Raw genomic sequence first — 27,389 nt, 5'->3', positions numbered from 1 at the left:
TCTCAAACTTCAGATGAAATATTTTTTTATTTATGTAGAACAGGCACTACAGTTTGGAAATTACAGCACTATGCTAAAAGTACAGAGAAAACCCTCTATTTATCTAAAAGTTTCCTTTGAAGTTGCAGCATAAAGCACAAGAGAAAAAGTTGTCATTTACTGGCTTTCAGGAGTTTCACAGTTGATGTAAACAGTCCCATCCTGTTTCAAATACAGACAAAAATACAGTTACAACAGCTGAGATGTGGAAGCTTTTCCATCTATGGGTTCTTCAGTCAGTCCTTGTGTTGATGTAAACTGATCTAGATGAGCTGGAGTAAGATTCAGAAGAGGAAAGCTCTCCGTCACTGAGAGATTACCTCTGGCTGAGAGTCTTTGGAGAGGTCTTTCACCTCTCTGAATTGAGCGCTAACACCATACAGAGGCAGGCACGAAAAAGAGCATACAGAGGCATTAACACAACAAATGTGTCACTTTTGGGGGTTTGTGTGAAAAAATAATTTTTGCTCTCAAAGCAGAAAAGTCTGGTGTCTCATCAATATTTCAGACGGATCTTCTTTCTGGTTCTAACTCTGCAGCTTTTCCTGTCTGCGTGAGAAACAGCAGCCTGCCACCCAGACCAAACAACAATCTGCACCAGCATGTGCAGCTATCAAACCAGCCTCTTATACAGCACTGCTACATATGCTGAATTTCCTGACTGAAGATAAAATATAAAAAAGAAACAAACATTAACACAACCTGGGGCTTTAATTAACATGAACCTCAGCCAATAAGTAGATGGAAACTAATCAAGACCATGTGCTGGATCAGTTCAGTGAACAGCGTGTGGGCGCATCAGCATGCACAAAATCACAGGGGGTAAGAGCCGTGAGTCACCAACGTTCGCTCAAAATAAGCAATCCACACTGATTACAGGAACAGATAAATTATAAAACTGGTTTGTAAATGTGGCTAATCTCCATATAAAATAGCTACGAGTTGATGTTTACAAGGCAGCTTGTGATCACGGAGGCTGCATTATCAACACATCTGATTGGGGGAGAAAGAGAAGAGAGTAAATAAAAGGTGATAGAGAAGTTAGGCACATTGTCGCAGTGAATGGGAAAAGTGGAGCGTTGCATTAAAAAAAATTGTTTTTGATAGAGAACTCCATTTCAAACGAGAAAATCTCTGTTGAGAGTAACTGTGAGTTTCTGTTATCTTTAATAGAGTAACGCAGCAACACCTGTGAAACGAGCCAGGACAATTCTGCACTCTTCAGTATTCTTGGTAGAGAACCTTCTCAATGAGGTTACACAGTGGATTTTGTTCTTTTGTACGCTCCAGGTAGTAACTTAGCCCATGCTGATGGAAGGTTTGCATATTCTCACAATAGGCATGATGTCATGTTAACGTTGGGATTCTTTCAAGGGAGCACTAATTATATAACAGGCAAATTCACTGAATAAAAAATAAGAACTGGGTGCACAAATTTGTTGAAATCATTTCAGTTATTCTAATGCACAGAAGGTCAGAATTACACATACAAGCTCCAACACACACAACCCACTGATACTGATCTGAGGAAGGAAGGTGAACAAATTGGATGGAGCCCCACAGCATGAATCTGCCTCCACCTTCTTTACAGTAGTTACAGGGTTCAAAGTTGAAAGCATGACTTTTACTACTAAAGAAATTACTGAAATTAAGGTTACATTTCTTAATCTTAATCCCTTAATCTTTGGTCAGATCCAAATTTCATTCCATGTCAATATTATTATTTGACTCTGATGGTCAAAATTTATAGACAAAATTGGGAATTCAAACAGAATAAATGAAGCAGGCTGGCAGATTGTCATTTCAACCCCACTAAAATTCTATGAACTATACTAAAAAGCTGGATCTATAACAAAAAACCAAACAGTTTAAGCAAACTTTAATAATAAGAAGAGTCAAACATCTGGTCAGATTACGCCACAAGCTTGTTGATATCTCTAAAAACCAACTTTTTATGGGATATTTAACCAAATGGTACTGGATGTGTATGTATATACTTGAGCTTATATGTGTAATTTCAACCCAATGTTGAATAAATTCAAACTTGTGCACCACATCCTTGTTCATGCCCATGGTGAGTGCATAAAAACTTTTCAACAGGACGGTTGATCTATGATTACGTTTAGCTATTTTATGTGTTTTGTTTGTAAGAGTGATTATTCAAAAATAACCAAGCCTACTTATCCAGAAAGAGTAACAGTTATTTGACATTGAACAAGTTCACTTTGTTTATTTTAAGGGTCAAAGGTCAGTTCCACTTTCGACTGATGAAATCATGAGCTTAACACTGGTGCCTTCAGTTTATATGCAGGACTTCACACATGATTCTATGACAAACGAAAAAAATGAAGTGCTTAAACAATTGTGGTATATTTGTCTTGTTCCTGGCCCTCTGGTCACTGGGAGGCATTTGTGTTACATTTGCGTGAGCCTGAATGCCAATTTTTAAGCAAAGCTAACATTCTGCAGGCCATGCAGCTTTGAAAGTGGTTTAAATTCTCCAATTGAACTTTACAAGATGAAATGCACATACACTTCCAAAAAATGCTAAACGTACTGTAAATACTAAGGAAGAAAACAGCGTATTTTATAAAGAAACAAACTGTACAAGCATCTAGATGGTAAAAAAGAGATTAAAATACATAAATGCACAGCTCATTCTTGATACCCCGGCGCCTTATTCGATTTCTCATGAGAGAAACTCAGAGACAACAACGTGTTGCTTCAGTTGTTCTAACTGGAGGTGATGTGAGTTTGAGCAATCTTCTTTATGATGACGACAGCTTGCTGCTCCTTTTCGGGAAAAGAAAGATTTGCTTTGAAGTCTCTGGCAATGTGCAGGCGTGAGTGGACAGTTCAGTCTGGATTTTGAGCATCCTCGGCTGGGACGTTTAGATCGGCTCCACATAATTGGCAGGGTAAAGACCGAGCTGGCCGTTATCCAGGCGACCTTTACACCAGCCCTGATCGTCCTCGTCTTCCAGCTTCGTCAGCAAATCACCTTGATTGATAAAAAGGGACAGAAAGAGGGAGGGGGATTTAATGAAATGCCTCTTTCTTGTATTTTGCAGCCGATTTATAGCATCTTTCAAGTTTTATGTTTGCATGATGTATTTTCCTTTCATGTGGATATTTGTGTTAAAGTTATTTTGACTTCTAAAAATTTGTTAATGAAATTTAAAGTAATGTTGAGCTCCGCAGATGTTATTGATGTGCAAAAGGAACACAATGCAACAAATAAATTTCTTGTCAAAAAAATTGTTTAAAAAAAGAAGAACTGCATCTAAAATATGGAAGAGGCTTATGGCGACTGAAAATAAAAGAATTCTGACTTTTTTCTCAGTATGCTGATTCTTTGTCAATTTATGTCAAAATCCAAATATATAAAAGAAACATTATCAGGTGTATGTAAATTGTGGTCTATTATAAAAAAAAATAAACGCATAACGGCTTCTTCTTTCTTGCAGGGCTTGTAAATCTGCATTTATCCACATTAAAGGAGTGACACAAATTGATTTGGAAGAACTGAGTTTTAAGACTAGACTAGATTTGCCTGATCCTGCATAAATAATTGAAATAATTCTGATTCTGAGAAAAAAAAAATCTAAATTCTGAGAAAAGGTCTTTTTTTTCCAATGGCTACCATGAAATCATTATATAAAGTTTGAAATACTGATTTAGCAGTAGTACTATGTCACATTACTACAAATAAAGTTATCACATATTTTTTTAATGTATTGAATTATGGCACTTTTCCCCTCAAGACTACAGATTATAAATATATGCTGTTGTGTTGCATAAATATCACTCGAAATGTATTTCTGGCCTTCTTATTCTAAGAGTTGCACTACTCTTACATGGGTTCCTTTCAAGTTATCCACTGCAATTTATAGTTTTCCTGCTAAACAACAGGGACTGACAAACAGCAGCAGACATTTTTTAAATAAACTTTTTGGTGAATTTAAAACATGAAGGAAACATCGGGACAGCAGTGAAATATTATTTTTAATGAAACATATCTGCAGGATCTGGACCACACAATTAAGCTTTGAGATGATTCAGACAAACAGGAATAAACCCAAGACTGACACAGAACTAGGTTTGTGGATCACAGCATCAAATTTTGCCACCGTTCACTGCAGTTAAAGAACTATAAGCCACCCAGAAATGTTAATACAAGGTACCAGCTGCTCCACATTCACAGTGTTTCCTCATACTATCATTGCTGATTACATTTCTTTGACTTTTATCCAGGTGAACAAATATGAAGCTACCCACTCTGAGAGTCTAAACTCTCCACCTAAATGTATTCTTGGATTTCTGTGCTTTTCTATTTAAAAAAAAATATATATTTTTTTTTCTTGTTGCGATTATCATTATGTCGAGGTCTCAGCTTCACAGTCCAATACAGTGATCTTCAAATATGGAAAGAACCCAGTCATAGTGTGCATGCATCAAACCTAACAAATCAATGAAAATGCATCAAGTAGATCAATCTGGATTTGACTATATGTCACAAAACAAGAGTTTAAAATGTTATTTTCTAAAATTTAAGAAATCTAAAAAACTGTAAAGATTGCATTTATTGCATTTTAAATGGTTTTGGTGAAATTTCTAACATTGCTAATATTTTGTTAGAGCCATTGGGTGGCATCAGCAACAATGATAAGAAATAAAGTGAAAATAAGCAGTTATGTCTGTGATTTATGGAAGACAGGGTGATAAAATGGATGAGTTTGAAGGTTGAGGCTCATCTGGGGGAGTCTTGTTATTGCTGTCTAGGAGACTCAGGATGGGCCAAATGACCTGGTCAACTTAGGACTTCCCCTAGATGGTACCTGGAAAAAACAAGGACAGCAAAAATAGAGAAGAATGGATAGAAGGGGGAGATGAGGTAAGCAATGAAGGGTGAAAGCAACAAGGGAGAATGATGGATTGGATTGATTAACATTGGTAGTCAACTGGACAGTTTGTGAGTTGATATGAATTACTTATGGTTTAATTTAAGGGTTTTTTTTGGGTGCTCTGAAAAGTTGTGAAGTTGTGATCTGTTAAAAAAGTGAACTACAATTGGATTGAAAAAGTGTGATGACAAGAGTTGGAGTTTTAAATGAGCAGGTTAGGAAGGAACAAATCGGGTGATCAGGATGTAAAGGGATGAGAACGATGAGTGTCGAGTCCCCGCAGCATGACAAATGGTGCTGAAAAGGTAACTGTCTTTAGAGACGACCTGACAGTTCATAAGAGGTGTGACTGGAAAAGTAACTGTGCTACAAAACCTAAGCTGCCATGATATCTCACCTCAATTTATTTCAAACAGATGATTTTCTTTTTCTAACTTATAATTTGGAGCAAAGCTAAAATCAGCCCCCTCCACAGTTACTGGCACCCATAAAGATGTGTTAAAAATATTTAAAATAAATTCACCTTTTACTGCAGTAGAAGAACTTCAGATTAAAATATAGTAAAAAAAAAAAAAAAAGAAAAAAAGAATTGTCCTCTGATCCTGAATGCATTTATACAGCGAATAAAAATATCCCACATTTTGAAATATATTTAAAAAATTGTAGTCTATTAGAAAGTCAGCAGGAGTCATTGAATGACCCCCTTTCTGTCCACAGGTCTGCACACAGGCTTCTGGAACATTTCACAAGACTGTATTCACTTTCACCCAAAGTTCTGGGTTCTGTCATGTGATATCTTCTGCTTAAAAGAAAATGCAGATACACTGTACTTCCTGTTCAAAGCACTCACCTGCTTTGAAGCTAAGCTCGTCTTGCTCTTGGCCTTCATAGTCGTACAGCGCTTTGACTCTGACGCCTTCGCCCGATTCTTCATAAAAAGGGTTTGACCCTCCGTTGGTGTCACTGCCTGAGTTCAGGCCCTTCCCTTCATCATCTGACCACTCATTGGATGAGTACGCCTGGTTCTTCTCATAGCTGCTCACGCTATAAGGAAGGGGAAACACCTGGATGAGTCCTGGTATTGTTGACACAATATGTCTATTGTTTTTGATTGTGCTGTTATGCTGGGTAATGAATGACTGTAATAATGAAGGAAAATGCTGAATATTACAGACAAGTACTGTAACTGGTGCCTGGAAGAGCTTAGTGAAATAAACTGGATGAGCTAAAAAGGATAAAGATCAGACCTTCCCCTGTCTTCTGCTTGAACGTTGCTTCCTGGAGCCTTAACATTAGTCAGCATGACTTCATCGTTATACTTCTTTGACTTTTCTCTCTTAGAGATGGTGTGGATAAGATCTGGATTGTACTCCTGCAAAAAAGTCAATGAACAGAACAGTAAAAGACTGAATGAATGAAGGTGAAAAATGAATTGCTTTTTAGTTTCAATCTATATTGAACAAGTGTACATAAATAAACACACCACGCTGCAGTAAAGTAAAATAAAATATAACATTCACATAAATCTTGTGCATAAGTTTTTCATTTCCAATGTGTACTTCTTTCTTTTAATGGTTTCTGTAAATCCTTTTATTATGGATGTAACTATGCAAAGACATTAAGGTTCATTTAAACAGCACTGAGCTCTGGTTAAAATCACAAAGTACTTCACATTAAACCCCAAAAAAAGCATTAAAATTATTATTTTAATTATTTTTCTAATTAAAAATAATTAGAAAAACAACATGTTCGAGAAGAGGAAAAAATAAGCAACAGCACCTCAAACTTTGGCCAGTTCATGTGCATGCCAGGGCCATGGATACTACTGAACCACTTCAGATCTTCTTCAGGGCTAGCTGCAGTAATCACCCGCTCAAGATCTCTGTATATTGTGACATAACTGTGAACAGAAAAAGAGAATTTGGTGTGAGCACAGAGTCTAGATGTTGTCTTTCTTTTTCTGTCTCACGCTAGGTTGACTCACCTTTGGTTTTCTGTCAGGTTGAGGTGACGTTTGACATCTAGCAGCACCTCCCTCAGGAAGCTCAGCCTCTTCTCTTCAAACTGCTGGCACTGGTTAAACACCTGCTCCATGTTCTCCATGTACTGAGGGGAGCACTTATTCAGTTCATCCAGAGCCTTTTCATACTTTTCCCTCGTCTACATCAGAGCAAAAAAACCCAAAACAAACAAAGAAAACAGTATGATTAAACTTACTACTTTCATTTTTTTTATAGTTTTAGTAAAGTTATTACTAAAAATGATTCGGATGACTGGTGTTTTACTGACTTCTTCTTCTTCTGTCTCTCCAATCACACATAAACCACATTAATCTAGAAACAGTTTTATCTTTTTTCTGATACAGGAAATGAATCAAATGTTTGATGATTCGGGTAATAAAAAGTGATCAGAGTCCACTTCAAGAAAAGAAAAGATTCAAAGAAGAGCAGGAGTGGCATTCAGTCACTCATTAACCAAGTCACACTGACTCAAACCCTGATACTTTGAAATAGGATGGCAGCTCATTTGCGTTTAGGGTTATTGGACATAATATTTACATAATGATGAGCCCACAGGCACTGCAGCTGATGAGCTCACCTTCTGTGAGTCTTGTTTGCACTTTTCCAGTTTGTCCTGCAGTTTCTTCTGCTCTGCCGGCGTTGTGCCGTCTCCCTTAGTGTTGGCCTCTCTGGTGGTGGCCAGCTTCTCCTCTTTGCAGGCCATGTGGTATGACTTCTTAGCAACCTCGACCTGACAACAAAAGGTAACATAAACAACCTGAGCAGAGAATCTGCATTAAGAAGTAAGAAGTACTATTTAGGTGGAGTATTGCATATCATAAACATAGTTTCCCAACATGAAACCAGATAAATGATATGCAGCAAATAATGAGCTTGGTTTATGGTTGACATAGGGTATATGGAAAAAAAAAAAGTAGATTACTGTCATTACTGATAAATGACTGAGTTTAATCAGGAAATCTTTAATAATCAGCTCAAATACTTAAACACTAAGGTGATTAAGCGATCTATTAATTGAGTAGCTTTATAAATTATGCAATAAATCTGTCAAACATTGACGCTGTAAAGTGCTGCTTGTTGAAAAAGTCCAACATTTAGTCATTTAATCATAGTCAGTTTCAACTCAGTTTCACTCAGTACAAATGTCTTCAAAGGCAGACTCTGGTTAGAATAGTAACAAAAACATAGCATTATCATGAAGTTCTAAGACAAATTTTGTTCATCCTGAAAAATAGGATTTTAAAACCTTTCTAAACAGGACCGATTCATGACTAGAATACAGCAGAAAACAATGTAACATTTTAGTGACTTTTTAATAAATGTCAACAGTTTCACTCTCACCTCTTTCAGCTTCTTGGCCCAGGGTTTCTGGGCCTTCTTAAAGCCTTCGTCTGCCTCTTTGGACTCCTTGAATCCACCCATCATCTGTTTGTGGTACGAATCTTTCTGCCAGTTCTTCACCTTCTCAAAGTCTTCACTCATTAGGTGGTTCTTCATTTCTGTGTGGAGGTCGCTCACCTTTTCTGCCTCTGTCATCACTGCCATCCAGGCTTGCTCTACTGAGCCATACTGAGGACCTGGTGGGGGAATTAAGATCTGAAGCCTTATTTTTTTATTTAATACTCTAGTACAAATATATCCGTTCTAAATTTATTTGGCAAAAAACAAACTAATAGCTTAATAGAAAAACAATTGTTATTGCTATTATACCTTTATCAACCAGCTGCCTCCATCTCTTGGACCAATCAGTGAGCTGCTGTGCATAGCCTTTCTCGATTTTGGCACGCTCCTGGATGCAGTTCATTAGGTCATTGCAGAGTCGATTACCATCATCGATGCGCTTCACTGTGCGCTTGTAGTTCCCAACCTTAAAAACAAAACAAAGCACCAGCACAATATGTTTACTGAAGCTCCACAAGTTGACTGCTATCTTCAAAATAAAATGTTGCTGATTTCACTGCTAATCCTTCTGAAATCAATCACTAGTTTATTAATCTTCGTACGATCTCCTAGCATTACATTTATTTTCAGTTCAATTGCAATTCAATATATATAGTATATGCTACCAATTCAGCACCAGTTTATCTCAAGGCATTTGCAAACAAGCACAATTCATTTGCAGTTTATATGGAATTCAATTTGTCTAAATTCAAGTTACATTGTTTCAGTTCAAAGTCCAGTCCTATTGAAATTGCATTACACAAAAATTGGATGTTGTTTTTAACACAGTGAATATACTGTAGTATTTCTGGGACCTTTACAAATTTTTGAGGTGGGTTCTGTTAAGAGGGAATGAGTAGTGAATATCTTACCAGCAATGTTTACACATTGTAGGTAAGATATTTCCTTTGAATGTCTTCACATCAAAAAAGCAGAGGTTAGTTTTCCGGTCAATAGTTGGTCCAGAGAGGTAACTGCATTAAAATAACTCCAGTCTAAAAAAGGTCCTGAAGGTTTTACAGAACCTATTATACAAACTGCCATGTCATTTTCAACAAATGTTACCTACTGCAGGTAAGATAATGACTGTTGATAACCCCTTAGAAAAACTCAACTTTAAAAAAACATGAGCTACCCAGTAAAAAGAACTCAGTATTTTACTGTATCACATTTGGGTTCAAATTTGACTGAGTGGAATGTAAATATGAGTCTTTCATTGGACTGTATTGGAATAATTTGAAATTAATATAAATGAATTTGTCTAACTGCATCTCTGGGCTTTGTAATAGAACACTGCTTAAAAAAACAACTAAATTATCACTTTAAAGGTCCAGTGTGTAAAACTGAATAACATCCAGTTGCACAATTCCAAACCACATCCAACTAAAGGCGTTTAAATTGTTACTTATTAGGTCAGTTTTAATATTCAGTATCAGAAACTCTATATAACCACAGAAAATATTTTCTACCTATATAGAAATTGTGAAGCAGGTCTCGTTCTTATGTTATCTTTATTGAATGTGTTTGTAAATTACATACAAATCTTCATAATACAAATTGTTTCTGGTTTTGTAAGTGACAGATTTTGGGTGGTTGCTTAAAAGGCATTGTGAATTCACTCTTCCAAAGTTCACTGTGTGAGATGTCACTTCTTTTCTCCTCGCAGCCTGTGGGAGATGAACTGAATCAGCAGGAGGAGCAGCAGGGAAGACACTGCTGCTGCTGCTCTGTGAGTAGTTACGCAATCAAAAGAAAGGGGTAGTTTAATGTCATATAATTTACAACCCTCCACAGCTACAGGAGCAGCCACCTCCCAGAGAGCTGATAGTTTTCCCCAGAGACACAAAGCTGTTTTGATAAAGAGAGGTTGAAACCTCTGCTTACAACCATTATTTTCCACCTTTATGACCGAGAAAAGTGGAAAACATTTAAACGCGGTGTTTGCTTGCAAGTCACCCTGTAAATGACTTTCAACAAACCGTAAGTGTGGACTAAAAGGAAGCAGCTGAGGCCGTATAATAGTATTCCACACCAGACCTTTGCCTCAGCAGCAGCCAGCCGAGTCAGCAATCACCAGGCGGTACTGCAGCATCTTTACTGTGATGCAGAGACTGTGATGAAGTGACTGAGTGCTGGAGGGAGACATTTTCCCCGCACCTGCTGATTTCTGAAGGCACAGACCAAAGTAACCGGAGGAGAAAATTGAGTCTAAGATGAGATTTCATTTTAAATCTAAAAATGTGAAATATAGCATCTGCTGTGGATCTTTATTCTATGTGAAATGTCTGGGAGTAAAGGAACTTGGCAGGCTGTATTCTTGGAGGAGAGGTACATCTATTCCAGCTTTGCACATTGTGATCAGTCACCAGCTCCCATGAATAATGGATGTGTTTCAGGAAACTTGTGGCTCAGATAACATGGGACTCTTTGTGCTGAAGAAACATTGTTGCTGATGTAAGTTCGTGAGAGAAACCAAAACTACCATGACACCAATGGCGCAACATAGTAACATTTTTATTTAACAACATGTTCTGTGATATTAGAATCAGTTTATTCAGTAATTCTAAATATACCCTACAATTTTTATCTTCACAAATTTCTTTCTAGACAACATTTCTACTGTTTGTAACTTAGTTTTAAGTAATTGCTGAACTAAAAGGTTATAGAACAATTAATTACCAAATAATTTATTAATTACCAATAAATAACAAATGTGTTATTATATGAAAGAAAGTTTTAACTTGATGTGCTGCATCTGTAGTGTTATTCCAGGTGGTGCTATGCAGGATACAGAACAGTCCGTCTCACCTATTAAACAGTCCCTGCACCAACTTCTTCATTTGGCCCCCAACTCCTTCTCCAGTCACCAATCAAATTTTACTATGATAAACTGTAATTTCAACCCAAATGTTCCAGACCTCCTTTTGTGTCATGATTACTGAGCTTTGTATTTTAGTTGGAAATGTATCTTCTGGTTCTCTTACTTCTTTTTTATTGCAGTTACAAATGCCCCTCCTCACTAGGAAAGGACCAGCCCAAAAGGCTCCACAAAACTGACTGGTCAAACATGTCCAGGACTTTTTTCCTTGATAGGTATATTTTGCATTAAAACTGCAGCATGAAAAACTTAAGGTTTCATTCATTCCTTGAGCAACCAGCACATCTAAATGTATGTGCAATTTGGTCTCTTACCTGTTTGATTTTGACTTGCAGCAAACCTATGTTTGGTGAGGTATCTGCCGTATTGGTGTGAATAGCTTGTTGAGATCAATTTGACTGAAGTCAGAATAGCAGCTGTGGTCCAAATAGCGTTACAGAACCTTACTTGATGACTTGCCAGATAATTTTGCAGGATTGATAAGGGTCCAATACCTTGTAAAGACCTACACTCTGGATAATTTATGTCTACTGTTGTAAGATTCTTTATTAAGAATCTTTAATCCATATGAAGGGATCCTTAAATGAATCTGTTTTTTCCACTTCCATCTGTTCTCTACTTTTATTGTTCAGAATTATGATAGTTTATTTCTTTCACCTTTTTCCTTTTCTTTGTTCACTGCTAGATGTCATTGTGCATTTAGCCACTTTATCTCCTCCTTGCATCATTAATTCACAGTTTTATTAACTCTCTGCTTTGCATCAGCTTTTGATGTTTTGCACTTTACAGCTCATATAAAATCTTTCTTCTAAGAAAAGGAAACCTGTCTGAAACTTTTCAGAACAATAAGAGACTGATAGTTTGAAGCATCTACAACTGCAGACAACTACAATGAGCGTAATCCTTAGAAGTAGATAAAAGTCAGCACAGAGGCAAAGGAGCCCACTGAAGTAGTTATAAACAGGGAGAAAATATATGTTTTTCTCCCTGCTTATAACAGGAGAAAAGGGTCCAATAATAATGAAGCTATGAAGGGAAAAATAAAACAAGAGTGGCTAAGGCTAAAGATAGTGACACAGGATGAAAACCTCCTAATGTTGCAGTTGAATGAATGTATTTAGTTGCTTACTCATTTCCTTCTTAAATAATGGCCTCAAGATGCGACAGTTTGTCACTTTGTTGACAATCAGTGTGGCTGTACCAGCTCAGTAAGTGTGAGCAATTCTTAGATCCGTGCCGCAACACTCATGATAAATCTGATGCTATGTTTACTGTCGAGCACATGCCTGATTTATGTACAGTTGTGACTCTACACAACGCTGATAAACGAGACAACGCATCGTATTTCTTCTCACCAACCCAGAGGAGGCTGGTCTGCCGGCAGTTCATCACAATGCAGTGTCACTCTGAGCTCAGGTTTAATCTGTCAAACTCTGCTGCCCTATTTTTGCTCACCTCCCAGAAACTGTCCGTGGCCTCCTCCTGGCTGGCGTACTCGTCGTAGCCTCCAGACATGGTCCCAGATTTGGCGGGGTGGCTTCAGGATGTAGGGGTCTGCAGCAGAGTGGTGTTCCTCATGCACTGTTGGGGAAAATGAGAGAAATATGAACCCTAACGAATTTTTTTTTTAAAGAGTTTCTTCAAAACAAATAAGAGCTTTTGAATAATGTCTTAAGTTTTAGTTTCATTCTCATAATTTAACATGTTAATTATCAAATTTCCTTACATACAAAGTGAAATCCTGTCACATCATCTGTTTATTGGGGTTTAGTAATGTTGAGATGACATAGATTTAAAAAGAGCTTTCATTTACACAGAATCAATGCAAATGAAATCAATGATAGCCACAGTGATTATATGGGTGATAGGCAAGTTATTTCACACATTATGCCAAAACCTAAACCTGAACTAAAAGATCATTGAACAATTGATAATTGTGTTATGATATGAAAGGGAGTTAACTGTGTTATGTTTTTCAAACAAAACACAGTTATCATATTATGAATATTGCACCTGTAGTAGTGAATACATGTTTGTCAATCTAATAAAAAACTGGAAGAGCTGAGCTATAAACTGATGGCCACTTAGCTGTTGCAGATGAAACCATCAAAATAAATGCAACAAACTCTACATTTTTTAAATACTCGTGCATGAATCCCAGTCATTATGTAACATAAGATTACAAACTGTAGATCTCAGACACGAAAGTAGGCATTTGAGGCACGAGGTGCAAACCATAATTACATTACACAGACAAATAATGGCCTGCATGAAAGAGATCAGAATAAAATGCTAAGTGAAAATGCAAATGAACTGGATGGCAAATATGAAACAGAACAACACGAAGACAAGCTGCTTTCATTGCATCTGGGCAGACAGCAGGTTACATGGAGCCTCTGCGGAATACTGAACACCAACAAACAGATGATGTGACAGGAAAAGCATTTCTTTGGAAATCGTGCTGATCGATGCCATTTCTGCTGCAGGCTTTTAACGTGTAGAGGAAGGACCACCATGACCAGAGATACATTGCAGATGTTGCATGATAAATATGAAGGCTGGCATTTTGAGAAATGAGCTTATTTACTTTCTTGCTGAGAGCTAAATAAGAGAATCAATGCTGTATTTATGTCTGTTACTGCATGAGTTACTAAGAAGTGAAACAGCTAAGGAATAGAAAGAATATTTAAAAAAAACCCAATCTACTTATCAGGACACTATGTTCACTCTTAATAAATCTAAATAAACTTTTACTTTCAACATTTTGACAGTGTAGTGAGACAAACATTAGGCATATAAGCTACATAAATACACGAGGGCCTCTTCCTCCACAAATACATGAATGATAAGCAGGGATCAACAAAATGAGGCAGTATATTTATATTATTTTATATTATTACTTTCAGGCACATATTATGAAAAGTAGCTTTTATTTTGTGATTATCAAATAATTTCTCCACATTTTACTTAATTCTTTACATGTTGATTGGTTCACAGATGGTCAACCTTTAGTATTAGTTTAGTATGCATACTCAACAGAACAGAAATACCAATAAGCAGCATGAAGCATGGAAATGAAAGTAACACTTAATTTCACATGATTAAAAATTGGGACTTAGTTGTGAATATTTTAAACATATTCTGTTTGCTTTACAACAAACAGATCAATCAGCATTGTCTAAAGTGTCCAGCTCAAAATAAACGTCCCCTAAAATAAAGTGAAGCCATTTTTTGTTGTTGTGTCTTAGACATTGTGACTTTAGGTAGCAGCCAACCATTTATTCTTTAGGTTTCTTTGTCCAAGGAAATCTCCTCTCAGCAGCTTTTTAGAAAACTGGTGGATTCCAACTCCTTTTTCTGTCTGATAATAACAAAGGTAGAATTAAAAATATCTGGAATTAAAAACTGTTACTGTAAAAATCAGTTTGATACAGAAGAGGCATATGTGAAACAATAGAAAAGGAAGCAGCGGTGATTTGTTTTGATCTGAGGTCAGGGGGAGGGGAGAGAGCTGTGCGAGTATTTGGGTCAACCATGGACCAGAGCATGGAACAACACAGTTCACAATGAAACGCAGAGTTAAAACAAGGAAGTTGTTTCCCAAAAACAATATAAAATCTTCTTAAATTGGGAGAGGATTCCCTTCTAAACCAACAGTTTCAGGGGAAAAAATAAATGTTTTTTTTTCTGCAGTGAAGCTCTGCAGAGAGTGAGCTTAAGAAGTGGGTGTTTATTATGCTTGGTTGAGCCATTAGCTACATGCTGAGCGGGGGGCTTTTGTTCAGCCTTGGCTTATTTTAAAGGCAAATTGCAGAATATGAAAACAAGCACTCCAAACACAAGGACAATAAACTGACTGAATTTAAAAATATAATACAGACAAACAGGGAAAAACTCAAATCCGAGCAGCACCCTTTAATATGTGGCTACCATCACATCACTTCCACTTACTCATTCCTTTTCTTCTAAAACTAGACAGCAGTTACTGCTCAGCATCCATGGCATTCACAAACAAGCAAGAGCATCCATGTAATGCAAGCGTTCAGATGATCCCCATCACTGCAAGCCAGCTGCATCAACACGTCTAAGTGAGGAAAACCCCAACACAAAAGCAGCAAAGACGCTCCGAGAACAGGGGCACACAGCCCCCCACAACAGCAACAAAAGCCTACCTCCAGTCCTCCATGAACAGCAGCTTAGGGTGCAGCGAGAGAGGGGAAAAAGAAGCACGTGGGCTCCTCTAGCAGGCAGTCCTGCTCTTCACTCCCACCCCTCCTGTCTGCTGATCTTTGCTCGGTGCTGCCAGCCGTCTCAGTGGTGCATCCAGAGCGGGGGAAATAGGTCTGTGTCTTCTCGTCTTTCAGCCTGGACTTCTGTGTAAAGTTTACATGTGTCTGTGTTCCCACCAACTGAGCAATAATCCTTGTGTTTTAATGGCTGAGACCAGAGCAGGGGCAAAGATAAAAGGGGGGTGGGGTAGGTGTGCGGCTGCTATGGGGTGGCACCGCAGAAGGTTTGGTGTGGGTGCATGAGGAGCTCAATCAACAGAGTGCACAAGCAGCATTGCAGCTTTACTTTTATAGGAATAATTAACATTTTAAACAATTTTTAACCAAAGCTAAAGCAGGCCATCCATCTTTAAAAGCGGCACACATATTATAATCAAGAGAAAAATAAAAGAAAATCAACTATCTTCTGCCAAATTTGTTTTTTAAAATATGTAGCAAAATGAAAGGTGACTGTGTCTGAACTGATTTGAAATGGATTTAAAAATCTCAGAGCATTTTTTCTGTTCTATGCTATTTTAAAAACTTCTCCAAAGAATAAAGACTTACACTGTAGTTTTAAGTTTATATTTTATAACATGCTTTAAAACATTTTACCATTTGCCAATTAATTCTAAAAACGAAACACTCCTAGACACAAAAACAGAAACTCTGTTTATGATATCTTAGAATTTGGTAGTAAAACATTCCACAGGAAGCATCTGACAATTTGAACATCTTGAGATGTTCAAGATGTTATCTTTGGTGGAACACCAAAGATAACATGATTGTTACTGATAAAGACAACTGGGTTAACACTATCAATAAAATCCAGTAATTATCAAACTACAACACAATTTCAGAATATCTATCACAATTTCAGAATAAATACATACATGAAATACCTAAGCTCTTTGGAATTCCCTTGTGATCAGTGAGCATGTCAGCGATGTTGACATAAAAGCTATAAAATGATAAATAATTAACTTCTGTTGCCATTCAGAGCAAAAACATATTATGCTCAATGAGACTGATCCGCAGCTTTGGTAGCTTTTAAGGAGCGCTGTGCCTCTATGGCAGTCTCAGCTGAAGAATGATCATTCTGCCAACCAGGCTGACATGAATCACAGCCTGACAAGAGGAGCAAAGACGGCCTTCAGTCTCTGCTGACTGTCCAGTTCAGTGGGGGGGACAGGTGGAGCGGAAGATAGACAGGCCGTTTGATTTTCTACCGCATTCAAAGACTTCCTCCGTCGCTCTCCACCTCCGTCGTTCTCCACCTACACAAAGCATCTGCACAACCCTTTTTTTCTGCACTTTGTCCTAGGAAAGCGGTATAGTGTGTTTGTTTAAATTGCTTGACTTATTTTGGCCACTACTTAGGATCATTTCGCATCTAATATTTCAGCAGACTCGGTTTGACTGGGGATCAAAATTACAACATTTGTTAGATTTTAGGTGGTGCGGTTCGCTTTCACACTGCAACTAAACCTGTTAACCCCCCCTCCTGTTTACTTATACCAAGCTGAGACATAGGTTTTCAAGCGTACCAGGCTTCGCGTTTTTTGGTCTGCATGAGGGTTCGATTGAACATTCAAACTTCCCCAAAATGAACTAAACATTCTAGACAAACAAATACAAGTTCGAAGAAAGGAGACTAACAGGACTGTAATGTCATGGCTTAATCCTAATCCTTGTGTCATAGACTGAGAAGGAATTCAGGACACAAATGCAGTTTCCAGCTCTGGAGACCGAAAGAAATTACAGGTTTAAAGCAAAAATGAAGATATAACAACAAATCCATGACATAAAAACTCTGCCTGAGACTGAGACTCAAAATCTATGAGTTTTTTTTTTTTTGCCACAGTATCTTTTTTAAACCTGTTTTAAATTTCCCCTGCTGAACACCCATGACTCGGAAACATCATAGAAGTTTCAATTTTATGTTTTACAGTCCTACCAACTTACCCCTCAGGGCCTCAATACAAATGCAAGCAACATGCAAAGCAACATACCTCTTGCTTTACATTCTGTTTGACTTGCCTGTTAATTGGCCAGAGATCAATTGGTGATTTATACCCCTTAAAACATTCTCTCTCACACGCCCACACGCACGCACACACACACACACACACACACACACACACACACACACACACACACACACACACACACACACACACACACACACACACACACACACAACCACCCTCTTTAGGCCCCTGAACACACACTTCTTGGCTGTATTATTCCAATCGAGCTTTTCCTTTCCCCTTAGGACAAACTTTGTGCTGCTGCTCTCATCGTATTTAAGGCCTATATTTAGAGCCACATTCATCAATAATTTGCAGTGCTGTGTAAACAGATAGAGGTGATAGCAAACCGGACTCATGGGCTAAAACTCTTTAAGGTTTGATGCAGCCTAATGTCAAAGACAAGTCACAGAAACAAATGAACTGACCCAATAAAGTAGCACTAAGACAATTTCAATGTTGGTGAAACCCAGAAGGACAAATGTATATCTGAGTCATTTCATCTGACTAAAAGCAGAACTGTTTGCATAAAACAAACACATAGTGAGTTTGTCACGCTATTTGTTGGCATGTAAATGTGTAGAACTGTGTAGAACTGTATGAATGGTAGTGGCAATAGACAAAATACAGATGAAAGACTTTCACATTATATTACAATTCAAACACACACAAAAAAACAGCTTGTCATAACAGGACAACCTTCCAACTGAACTCCTCGTCCTCTTTAATTCATGTGTCATCAATAATTGACACACATGATCATGTTTTCTCCTTCTACAGCCCTGAAATGACCCATTCAATGTCTAGTCGATCAGCAAAAGCAAACCGTAGACCCAAATTATATATTAAAAATTTAATCTTTGTGTCGTTGATGAGTTCCAGAAAATTCTGGTTCCCAGCCAAGCATTTGTGCCTCCTCAGTAGATATTTTCCACATTTTTGCAGCTACAACAAACTGTTATTTCTGCACATCTGCTCTTGAGCCAAATAATTCAGAAAAAATTTGCTTCAGTGTTTAATTGGATGTTTGTAACATTGGAAAATGATCTAATAATCTAATCTAATCATTCTTTGATAAGATTTTTATTTCTACAAATCAGTGGGCAAAGCACATTTTATCAACGTGTTAAATGATCTCACCATCTCACATGAAGATACTAAAATTTATAGCAAGACCTGCTTCAACTACACACACAACAACTTGGTGTGTGGGTTGTTGTATGCAGTCCAATCAGCTTCTCAGAGTTTTCTTACAGCCTCATTACCGATGAGGTCTTCACTTAGTGATGAAGGTAGATGTGGTTACATAAGTAGACAATTCACTGAGGGCAAGCAAACGTCCTTTATACATTCTAATAATGTAGACATATTCTAGCAACAAATGTTTACAATAAAGCAATTGATTAAACAAATATTACACAAGTTTTCCCAAACAAAGATTTTCTTTTCCCACTGAAGCTCTTTATTGCACCCAAAATATAGTTATATTAATATGTTTTAGAAGGTACTGAAATCTGTGACAAGTATAGCACTGGTCTGAAGTTTACATACCATGATCAAGAGCTGAAACGTCAAATTAATTTGGGACTTTGAATGATTTATTTGAGCCATTTGTTTTCAAAAGTGAACTGATCATATAATCAATAAACATTCAATTTAGAAATTCAAGAACTGGGCAAAAATGCTTGAATTTAGTGTAGATTTTCTATAATCCCATGAATCACAAAAGTGTACGTACAGGATGAAGCATATATATAAATCACTATATATGCTATATATTTGGCTCCCTCTAAATCTCTTAGTGGGCTATCCCCTAAATATGCATGTAGTAGAAAATAATATCTAGTGATCTTCTGACTGGATATTTGATCATACTTCTTGGCACAAATGGTAGACGTTTTTGAAGTTAGTTTTCTGGAGTTGACCGGGTTTTCAACATGACTCTTTTCAGAAGAGCTGAGGGAAGGCATTTCTAAAAGCCTAATGCTTTTCTGCTTTATGTATTCTGATTTACAGTAGCTTGAATGTGTGTTTGGGATCACTGTTCTGTTTGAACACTCCATGATAGTCAACCATCTGACTCAAAATATTCTTCCGAAACAAAAGGACATGGCCTCCAACTTTTTAAATTCTGCATCTGTAGAGTAATTGTCTGCTAAGTCCCTTTATTGAGGTCTATAAAAACCGATTGGGTCTTCAAAGAATGACATCTGATAATACATAAAGTGTTTGCTTTACTCACAATAAGCTAATTCAGGTTTACAGAAAAGACTTGTTGTATTTTTTTCTGACTTATTCAGTCAGCCTCTGCTGTCTCTCACTAAAAACATTAAGGAAAAGTTTCCTGTACAACAATAACAACTGTCCTGGGGAAATATGGTGACCACTGAGTGGTATGTAACCATCCCATCCACCTTTCTCAAAGCATTTCAGGGCGGACTGAAAAATCTCTAAAACCTAAGCTTTTAATTTTCGTTATCACTGTTACAAAGTGCAAAAATTATTCAAAGAGTGAAGAGCTGATACATTGAATTGTATAAGCAGAAATGTAGGTCTGTTAAAAAATTATTGATTTTAACCTGAATCATTAAATGGTTACTTAAAAATCCCTTGCCTATATTACTATATAAATATATCAACACAGATCAGAGAAGTTACTGACCCTTCGGTGTTGTTTCTGCAAAGTCCTTGATAATGTGACTCCCAGAGAAAACTGACAACTTCACGTCTTTGCTCACGTAGAAACCTGACACATCGAGCAGTCTCACCTGCCTTTTATATACTCCCACTAAGCAAAGAAAGAACTTTGACATTCCCTTTCGAGGGCACATCAGCCCGTCAATAATTAGCTTCCTGTGTAAAGGTGGAGACTTTGGACGCATGCAGTCATTCTTAAAAAATAAACCTCAACATCACGCAGAGATGATTTGGAAAGTTGCGTTTATGATAGAGATTAAGATGGACAAGAAGGGCAGATAAAGGAGATATCCACATGGGTGGTCAGATAAAGCCCATTGTGGGAATACACACAGAGTCAGCATCAGGGTATCAGTTAGACTTGCTTCTTTCAAGATCAATATGAATTTGTGATGTGGAAATTTGAAAGTTTGAGGAGAACCTTTTTTTTTTTCATTAGTCCTTTAGAAATTCATTAAAAATATTTCTGCAAAAATATTTAGGCAACAGTTTAATTTAATGACAGCAAAATAAATTAAATCACTTACAATGATGGCCGCACAAAAAAGTCAATAACCACATGCTGTGTCATTGATCAAGATGGTTCCCTCAACCACTTTATGTGATAACAAAACCCACAAAAAATTCAGTATACACACACAGACAATCTCCTTCCCAGTATGAGCCATCTGTGTATCATCTAATCATGTCTCTCCCTACAGGGCTCACACCGTTTGACCCCACTGTTATATCCTATTACCTCAGGAAGTAATTTACAGCCAACGACCAACGCTGCAGGTCTCCCCTAGACTGAAAAGCAATCTCAAAATTCAGTTTGTTTTTCTGTCTGCTGTGGTTTTCTTTTCATTTTAAGATCCTTTTTATTGTTTTGGTGCAGCAATTTAGTTGTATACAGACTAGAGCTGGTCAAAACATTGTTAAACCTAATTTAAGAAGAGAATTTAGATGCTCTATGAAGATTACCAAGTGCTGAGAGATAACTAAAACTATAATTTCATAACAGTAACACCAAGGTAACTACATTGTGCTGGAACGTTGCAGTTGTTTTTCCAAGTGAGATTGATCTTAGGTCTCATATCTGAATAATCAAATCAAATGTCATTATGTTCCACTAATGTTGGTAACTCACCATAAAAACATAATGCCATCAAGCAAAGTTTGATGTTTTGTGAATTAAGCTACAAAGCTCAATCATTGGTGTAACAAATAAAATAATAAGTAGAAGTAAATTCTAAAAAATTGACTGTTGCACAAATTCTGTCAATTTCCAGCTTGATCAGAGCTGATTATTAACCAGCCAGTTGGAAATTCAAAAGTTAGTCATTTTTCCTATCAGTTTTGCACCAATGTGCTATAATACTCTTTGATGTGGACACAGTAACTGTGAGAGTTTAAATTCACTGTGTTCAGCATCAGTGAAGTGTTTTAAATTAAGTCAGTGGAACCACAATGACTTAATTGTCATTGTGGTTCCACAATTGGCATTGTGGAACAATTGTGGTCACCACACCAATTGCTACCTAAAGCTACCTAAGCTTTGAAAAGCTTAGGTAGCTTTTCAAACAGAAAACCTATTTTTCAAGACATTGAGGCTGAGAGCGAGAGTAAATAAAACCTTCAGTAGATTACAAGAATACTACAGCTAAGTTTCTCTCTCTCTCGGTTATGAAAAGTTTGCTAAGTTTAGAATTGCTTGACATAAGGATGTACACTGTAACATATTTTAGCTGGTTTTAGCTATGCTAGCCATGCTAAGTGCCCTAGTTAATAATATCTGTTGCTAAAGACATCTTTTTTCATTCTTTTAAAATATTTCTAAAACCCTGTTTTAATCTCAGCTACATTTGATTAAATCACCTCTACTCCTCATATAAGTAATTATTGATTGATCATAAAAGCAAGGCTAGCAAAAATATTTTACCTTTTATGTCTTCTTATAGTAACTTTGATTAATTTATACTGTCAATACTTGGCTTACTTTTAATTTTTGCAGCTGTATTCTTACGCTTAACTACAAGTATTCTCTGTGAATTATTTTTTGGGACTTTAAGTATAGTTTAGATAAGGGTTTATTATTAGTGAAACACCGTGTGGTTTGTGGTTCCCACCTCACCCTGTTTCAGGGGGAGGACTTCAGGCGTGGGAGAGATTGTAAAGTGAGGATTACATATGCTATTGTTCTGTAAATTCTGTCTGGCTGTTTGGGGGAAAAAAGTTATCCAGGGACTGACAGTCGAAGTTTTACCAAAACCTATAATGAACAGAAAGAACCGAAAAATGTTGAATCAGATAAAAGTTTCAGAAGGGTTTTGTTTTCCTCAGACTGGGACTAGGAAATTTAAGTGATATTTGCATTACACTACTATGATATTAAGTGGTATTGGATAATAATTTAATTAACTTAAGGAATGCATTTTAAAAAATCCATACTGTGCATAAGATGTGGAAACTTGTGGTTGTGAATATAATTCAGTGTGTGCAGCAAAGCCTATTTCTTAAATTATAGTCTGAAGAATTGAATCAATACATTCTCATGGTGCTGCTTTGCATCTATGTTTGTTTGTAATCAATGAGTGGTGGCAGAGCGGTGAGGGAATTTATTGAAGCCTGTTATTTAGCTGCTAGAGTCTAAGTGTGCACACACTCTGAGCCCTGAATGAGCCCAGCATTAGCTGAGCACAACTCTGAGTGGGCCAAAATGGAAGTGACTCATTCAGAGACAGTGCAGCTGCTAAAAGCCCTAAGAGGTAAACACTCCCACACACACACACACACACACACACACACACACACACACACACACACACACACACACACACACACACACACACACACACACACACACACACATAAAAGCCTCTGTTGTTGTTCTCATGAATGAAAACTCTTCAGGCTAAAAGATCACCATAGAGAAAAGAGCATCGTGATGTAGTAAAGTGATTGCAAACTACACAGGTTGCTGGCAATCAGCAAAGTGCCAAGAATGACTCATAATGTTCCCAAAAGGCTCTAAGCATCATTTCCATCCATGTTTAATACAGCTGTTATTTTGTATATAAAAGCAAGATATACAAACACTTAGATGTCTGACAAAAACATTTTATGCATCTTTTTCACCTGACTGTCATCCAAACAGGCTCCTTGCGAAGCAAACAGAGAACTAGAGGTGGCTTAGCAGCACATCGATGTGTGCTGCAGAAAAAAGCCATGATTATTAAATCCTATTAGTCTCTGCAGCGTCACTGGTTCGAATCATCTACAATATCCTGCCATACTTCTGTTCTGTAGCTAGATTTTGTTGGCAGATCATAGATGAAAAGTCTGTGAAAATCCTTGGTATTGTCATATATAATACTGGTGTGCAATAAACAATGTCTATAAGGTATCAAGTGGTTAAGAGTAAAAAGTGTAAAGAGAGTTACTGTCATACAAAGAATAGAAACCTTCATTTAAAAAGGCAGCCTAATGCAAATTAATTTGAAAATTAATTTCTTGTTTTACAACATCACTGCAAAGCTTATGCTTCTGGTTATTACTGGGACAAAACATTCATCTCAAAGTATTATTTGAACCAAAAATCAAAAATATGACTAAGATTGTTTTTTTAAGCAACAAACCAGCTTATTAATACACAGTGAAAATGTCTGCGACTGTAAACCCCACAAACACATACATTAAAAATTAAAGCCACACTTCATCCCAATGTTTGGCAAACACAGTCACTATAACAACATGGGCTTCTCTTTGATCCAATGTTTGGCTGTGAGCTTTTTCACTGACTGTATAAAACTGATGTACAGGATCCCCAGGAGAGCAAAGACAATCGGCGGCCAGTAACCTCTAAGAGCCTCTTCCTGTTCCTCTTTAACAGTGAGATGATCTCTGTAATGTATCATCTCCAACAAAGATACACCTGAGACCACTGTTGCTTCTCCTTAATGATGCACTTAGATTGTAGAACTAGAGTTGTAATGTGTGAGCTGTATATATTTTTGAGTGACATGATTGATGATCAATGTCATAAATACAATTTATGTTTTCTTAGAGGAGTCCTATGCCAAAATACTGATTTAAAAAAAAAATTAAAATCTGTTATTTCAGTAAAAATGCCTGTAATTCACCGACAATCATTATCTTTCTGCTTGACTGTATTCTTCTAGTAAGCATGGGAAAATTGCAGAAGGAGTCTCCAACCAACTGAGCAGCAGTGGGCAGCAACAGGTGGGGAAGGGACAGCTGTTGAACTTAATGTTTTGTAGAGCTGCTGAAAACCCAAGCACTTTCTCTGACATCCCATTGAAAAGACTTTGAACAATAGAAATAGTACAATGGAGGATTTTGCCTGTGTTAAAAGAATAATTAAAAAAAATTGTATCAGTAACATTGATCTGCCACATAGAGTTAATGGGAAACAAATACAAAGTAGCTGCTTGTGTTAATGGACATTATCAAAGTTTGAATTAGACATAATTTTTTTCATTATAATTATTTATAATGATACTAAAAATTGCTGTCAGCTAAGCTAACAAAAGCAACTTTAATATGGGTTTGCAGACGTTCAACAAAAAGCAGCCTCTCAGTTTCCCATAATGCCGAAACTGAGGCATTATGTTTCGGCATTACGTCACAGCTCCAATTACATCACAATTTGAGGCAAAGTCAGGGCCCTGCACACCAACCCCTAACCTCTCAGTGTGAGCTGCTGAAAAAGTTCAAATTTAAATTTAAATTATCTTGTTAGTCAATAAATAACACAAGGCAGGTTGTAAAACACGTACCAAACCCGCTCATCTGTCCTACAGCATTATATGTTAATGTTATGGTGATTCTCAGAATCAGACAGAATGGAAATTATATTGATTCAAAGCCAGACAGAGATGGAAAAACCTTTAATGTATGAATGTGTGAATAATGTGGGGAAAAAAAGAGTAAGCTATCTGAGCTGAATCCTTTCAGTCGTCTAACAATGGCTGAAAACAAAAAGCACCAGATGTGATGTGCCAAGCTTGTAAATACGAATGAAACAGCTTGCAAACTGTTGTCTAAACCCAGTGGGACCAGCACACCCACAATTAGTTATACAGTGAGAAGGATGGAGCTGAAAGACAAGTTAGGATTTGTTCTAATGAATCCCATTAGCAGTGACACTTCATCTATCATCCAAAATAAGGGGTGGAACTGAAAGCTGCAAATCAGATGAGTGTCACTAATTTTTCAAGTGGATTAATCCACTTATCGGCACTCGTAAAATCACTCAGGAGTAAAGAGAAACCCACTGAGGAATCCACCCTTGAATAAAACCCCAGATATTCCTCTACTGTAGAGGCACTTAATAAAAGTAGCTCACTTTCTCATCAGAGTTTGTTTTAATGAGTTTAGAAATGAGTTTAAATACTTTTTTCACAATAAAGAACTCTAGAACAGATGGCAGCAAATCCAAAGAGAGTAAATTATTATATTTTTCGCATTGTTAGCGAGGTTCAGTAAGTAAATCCTTGGATAGACATCATCACAACTACAATAATTTTTATCTCCAGTCCAGATTCATAGTTCAGCTTGACAAATGTGTGAAGAAGTATCAGTTATTTTAACATCTGTAAAATTTTCTTTAAAGTCAGAACAACCAATGATGATGAAACAGATTCAAACCCTCATATCTAAAAGCAGGAAGATAATACTGTATCAGTAAAAAATACTCAGCTTGACTCAGCACAATGACTCTGAAGAAGCCATTTTGGAATTACACCTGCTCCTCATGTTTTAACCTTAAACCTCCATGTTTAAGGTTAAAACTTTAAAATTCAATCAGATCAGAGGGGGAATGTGGCTGACTGAGAACCAGGATTATGAGCCAGTACCTTTCTGACCTTTGATCAGGAGGTGCTGGAGCCCAACCCAGGGCGCATCATCATAACCGCCCTGTTGCGCATTTGTTACTATTTATAGAAGTCTTTATTTTAACCACTCAGTCCAACCCACTGCTCAGTCCATTCCAACAAAGGCAACGGCACCTACACTTCCTATGTCAGAAGTCAGGAGGTTCTTTTGTGAATTACTTGTAGAATAATCACCCCTTTCTGCTTCATTTAATTTTTTTTATGAAATCTGTATATGCAAAGACATTTTTTATGAAATCCATATGCAAAGAGTCACTTACAAAGCATTAACCATGATATTGCCCTGAGATAAAACATTGTCACAAGACATAGATCCATACTGACAAAAACAAAAGCCTAACAAGAAAAATAAAGACGAGCAGATACAATTCAACTCAATTTTATATCACTTTAAAAAAAAAAAAATCAGACTACTTTATTTGCGGAATTTTTTTTTTCATTTTCTGTTATTTGTTTTATATTTGGATAAATTCAGCAACTCTTCTTCATTAATTTGCCTTTCTGAACCAACTTTAACCAGTAAGTAACCTTATGCTTACTGATCAATCTAACAGAAAGAGGCCTGCACTGCTACAGGATCAAGCTGATGTTTGTACTTTCAGTTTGTTAGCTGATTTGAGTTCAGAACCGTGGACAGAGCTCACTTATCAGGGAGGGGAGTCTGCATTGAGATGGAGGTCAGCAGCTCTGACCTGATCCAGCACCAGCTGCTCTCTAGAATAAATCAGAGGAAACGCAGCTCTCCCCTGAGACAAGCTTTTTCTTTTTACTTAAAAAGCCCCACTCTACTGCAGCCTGCACTGATAAAATCCGGAACCCACTGCGAGTTCTGCACCGAAACTGCTATAAATTTGTGTACCCGATAGATTTTTTTCACCCCCAGACAAACTGGAAATGAGTTTTAATGCAACATTTATATAATGAGGCAAGGTGTATACTGGCAGTGGTTCAGGTTACATCCACATAGCACACTGAGTTTAGGGACTTATTTCTTACAGTAAAGAGGGTATCATATCACCAGAGGATCCTCTCAACAGTAGATGTAATGCAGCTATAAATGAAACCGTAACCGACTGTTTACACGTCAACCCTGCAAAAATGTAAAAAGATATATGCATATTTCTTACCTGGATAAGTTAGCAGTTTTTTTAATATGTCACCATAGCGCCCTGCAGCAGTACGGACTGCCTCCGTTTTGGAAATGTTCTGCTGATG

General features: G+C 37.1%; 1 protein-coding gene across 4 annotated transcripts; it reads right to left on the bottom strand.

Moving 5' to 3' along the window:
• Nucleotides 1-8: 8 nt before the first annotated feature.
• Nucleotides 9-27,389, bottom strand: LOC102220421 (protein kinase C and casein kinase substrate in neurons protein 1-like). 4 transcript variants are annotated; one of them, XM_005802200.2, is made up of 10 exons: nucleotides 27,302-27,389; nucleotides 12,738-12,863; nucleotides 8,675-8,831; nucleotides 8,306-8,541; nucleotides 7,542-7,694; nucleotides 6,928-7,103; nucleotides 6,723-6,843; nucleotides 6,191-6,315; nucleotides 5,794-5,987; nucleotides 9-3,040 (listed from the first exon to the last, which is right to left on the bottom strand). In XM_005802200.2, exons 2-10 carry the CDS (start codon nucleotides 12,795-12,797, stop codon nucleotides 2,931-2,933), a joined length of 1,332 nt encoding a protein of 443 aa, XP_005802257.1. In that variant the 5' UTR covers nucleotides 12,798-12,863; nucleotides 27,302-27,389; the 3' UTR covers nucleotides 9-2,930. The 4 variants fall into 4 exon arrangements, with proteins under 4 accessions (XP_005802257.1, XP_023181150.1, XP_023181151.1 ...); XM_023325382.1 differs by lacking the exon at nucleotides 27,302-27,389 and adding an exon at nucleotides 20,243-20,354; XM_023325383.1 differs by lacking the exon at nucleotides 27,302-27,389 and adding an exon at nucleotides 15,455-15,672.

Source organism: Xiphophorus maculatus, chromosome 20 (assembly GCF_002775205.1).
Source record: "Xiphophorus maculatus strain JP 163 A chromosome 20, X_maculatus-5.0-male, whole genome shotgun sequence".
Taxonomy (NCBI): domain Eukaryota; kingdom Metazoa; phylum Chordata; class Actinopteri; order Cyprinodontiformes; family Poeciliidae; genus Xiphophorus; species Xiphophorus maculatus.
This window is presented reverse-complemented; position numbering and strand designations above follow the sequence as displayed.

Bases quoted from the DNA above. Each gene is read 5' to 3' on its own strand.
- LOC102220421 (XM_005802200.2), bottom strand. From the start codon at position 12,797: ATGTCTGGAGGCTACGACGAGTACGCCAGCCAGGAGGAGGCCACGGAC. The intron at 7,695-8,305 runs GTGAGAGTGAAA...TTTTGTTGTCAG, and splicing joins GGGCCAAGAAGCTGAAAGAG to GTCGAGGTTGCTAAGAAGTC. The intron at 3,041-5,793 runs GTGAGTGCTTTG...TTATCAATCAAG, and splicing joins CGAGCTTAGCTTCAAAGCAG to GTGATTTGCTGACGAAGCTG.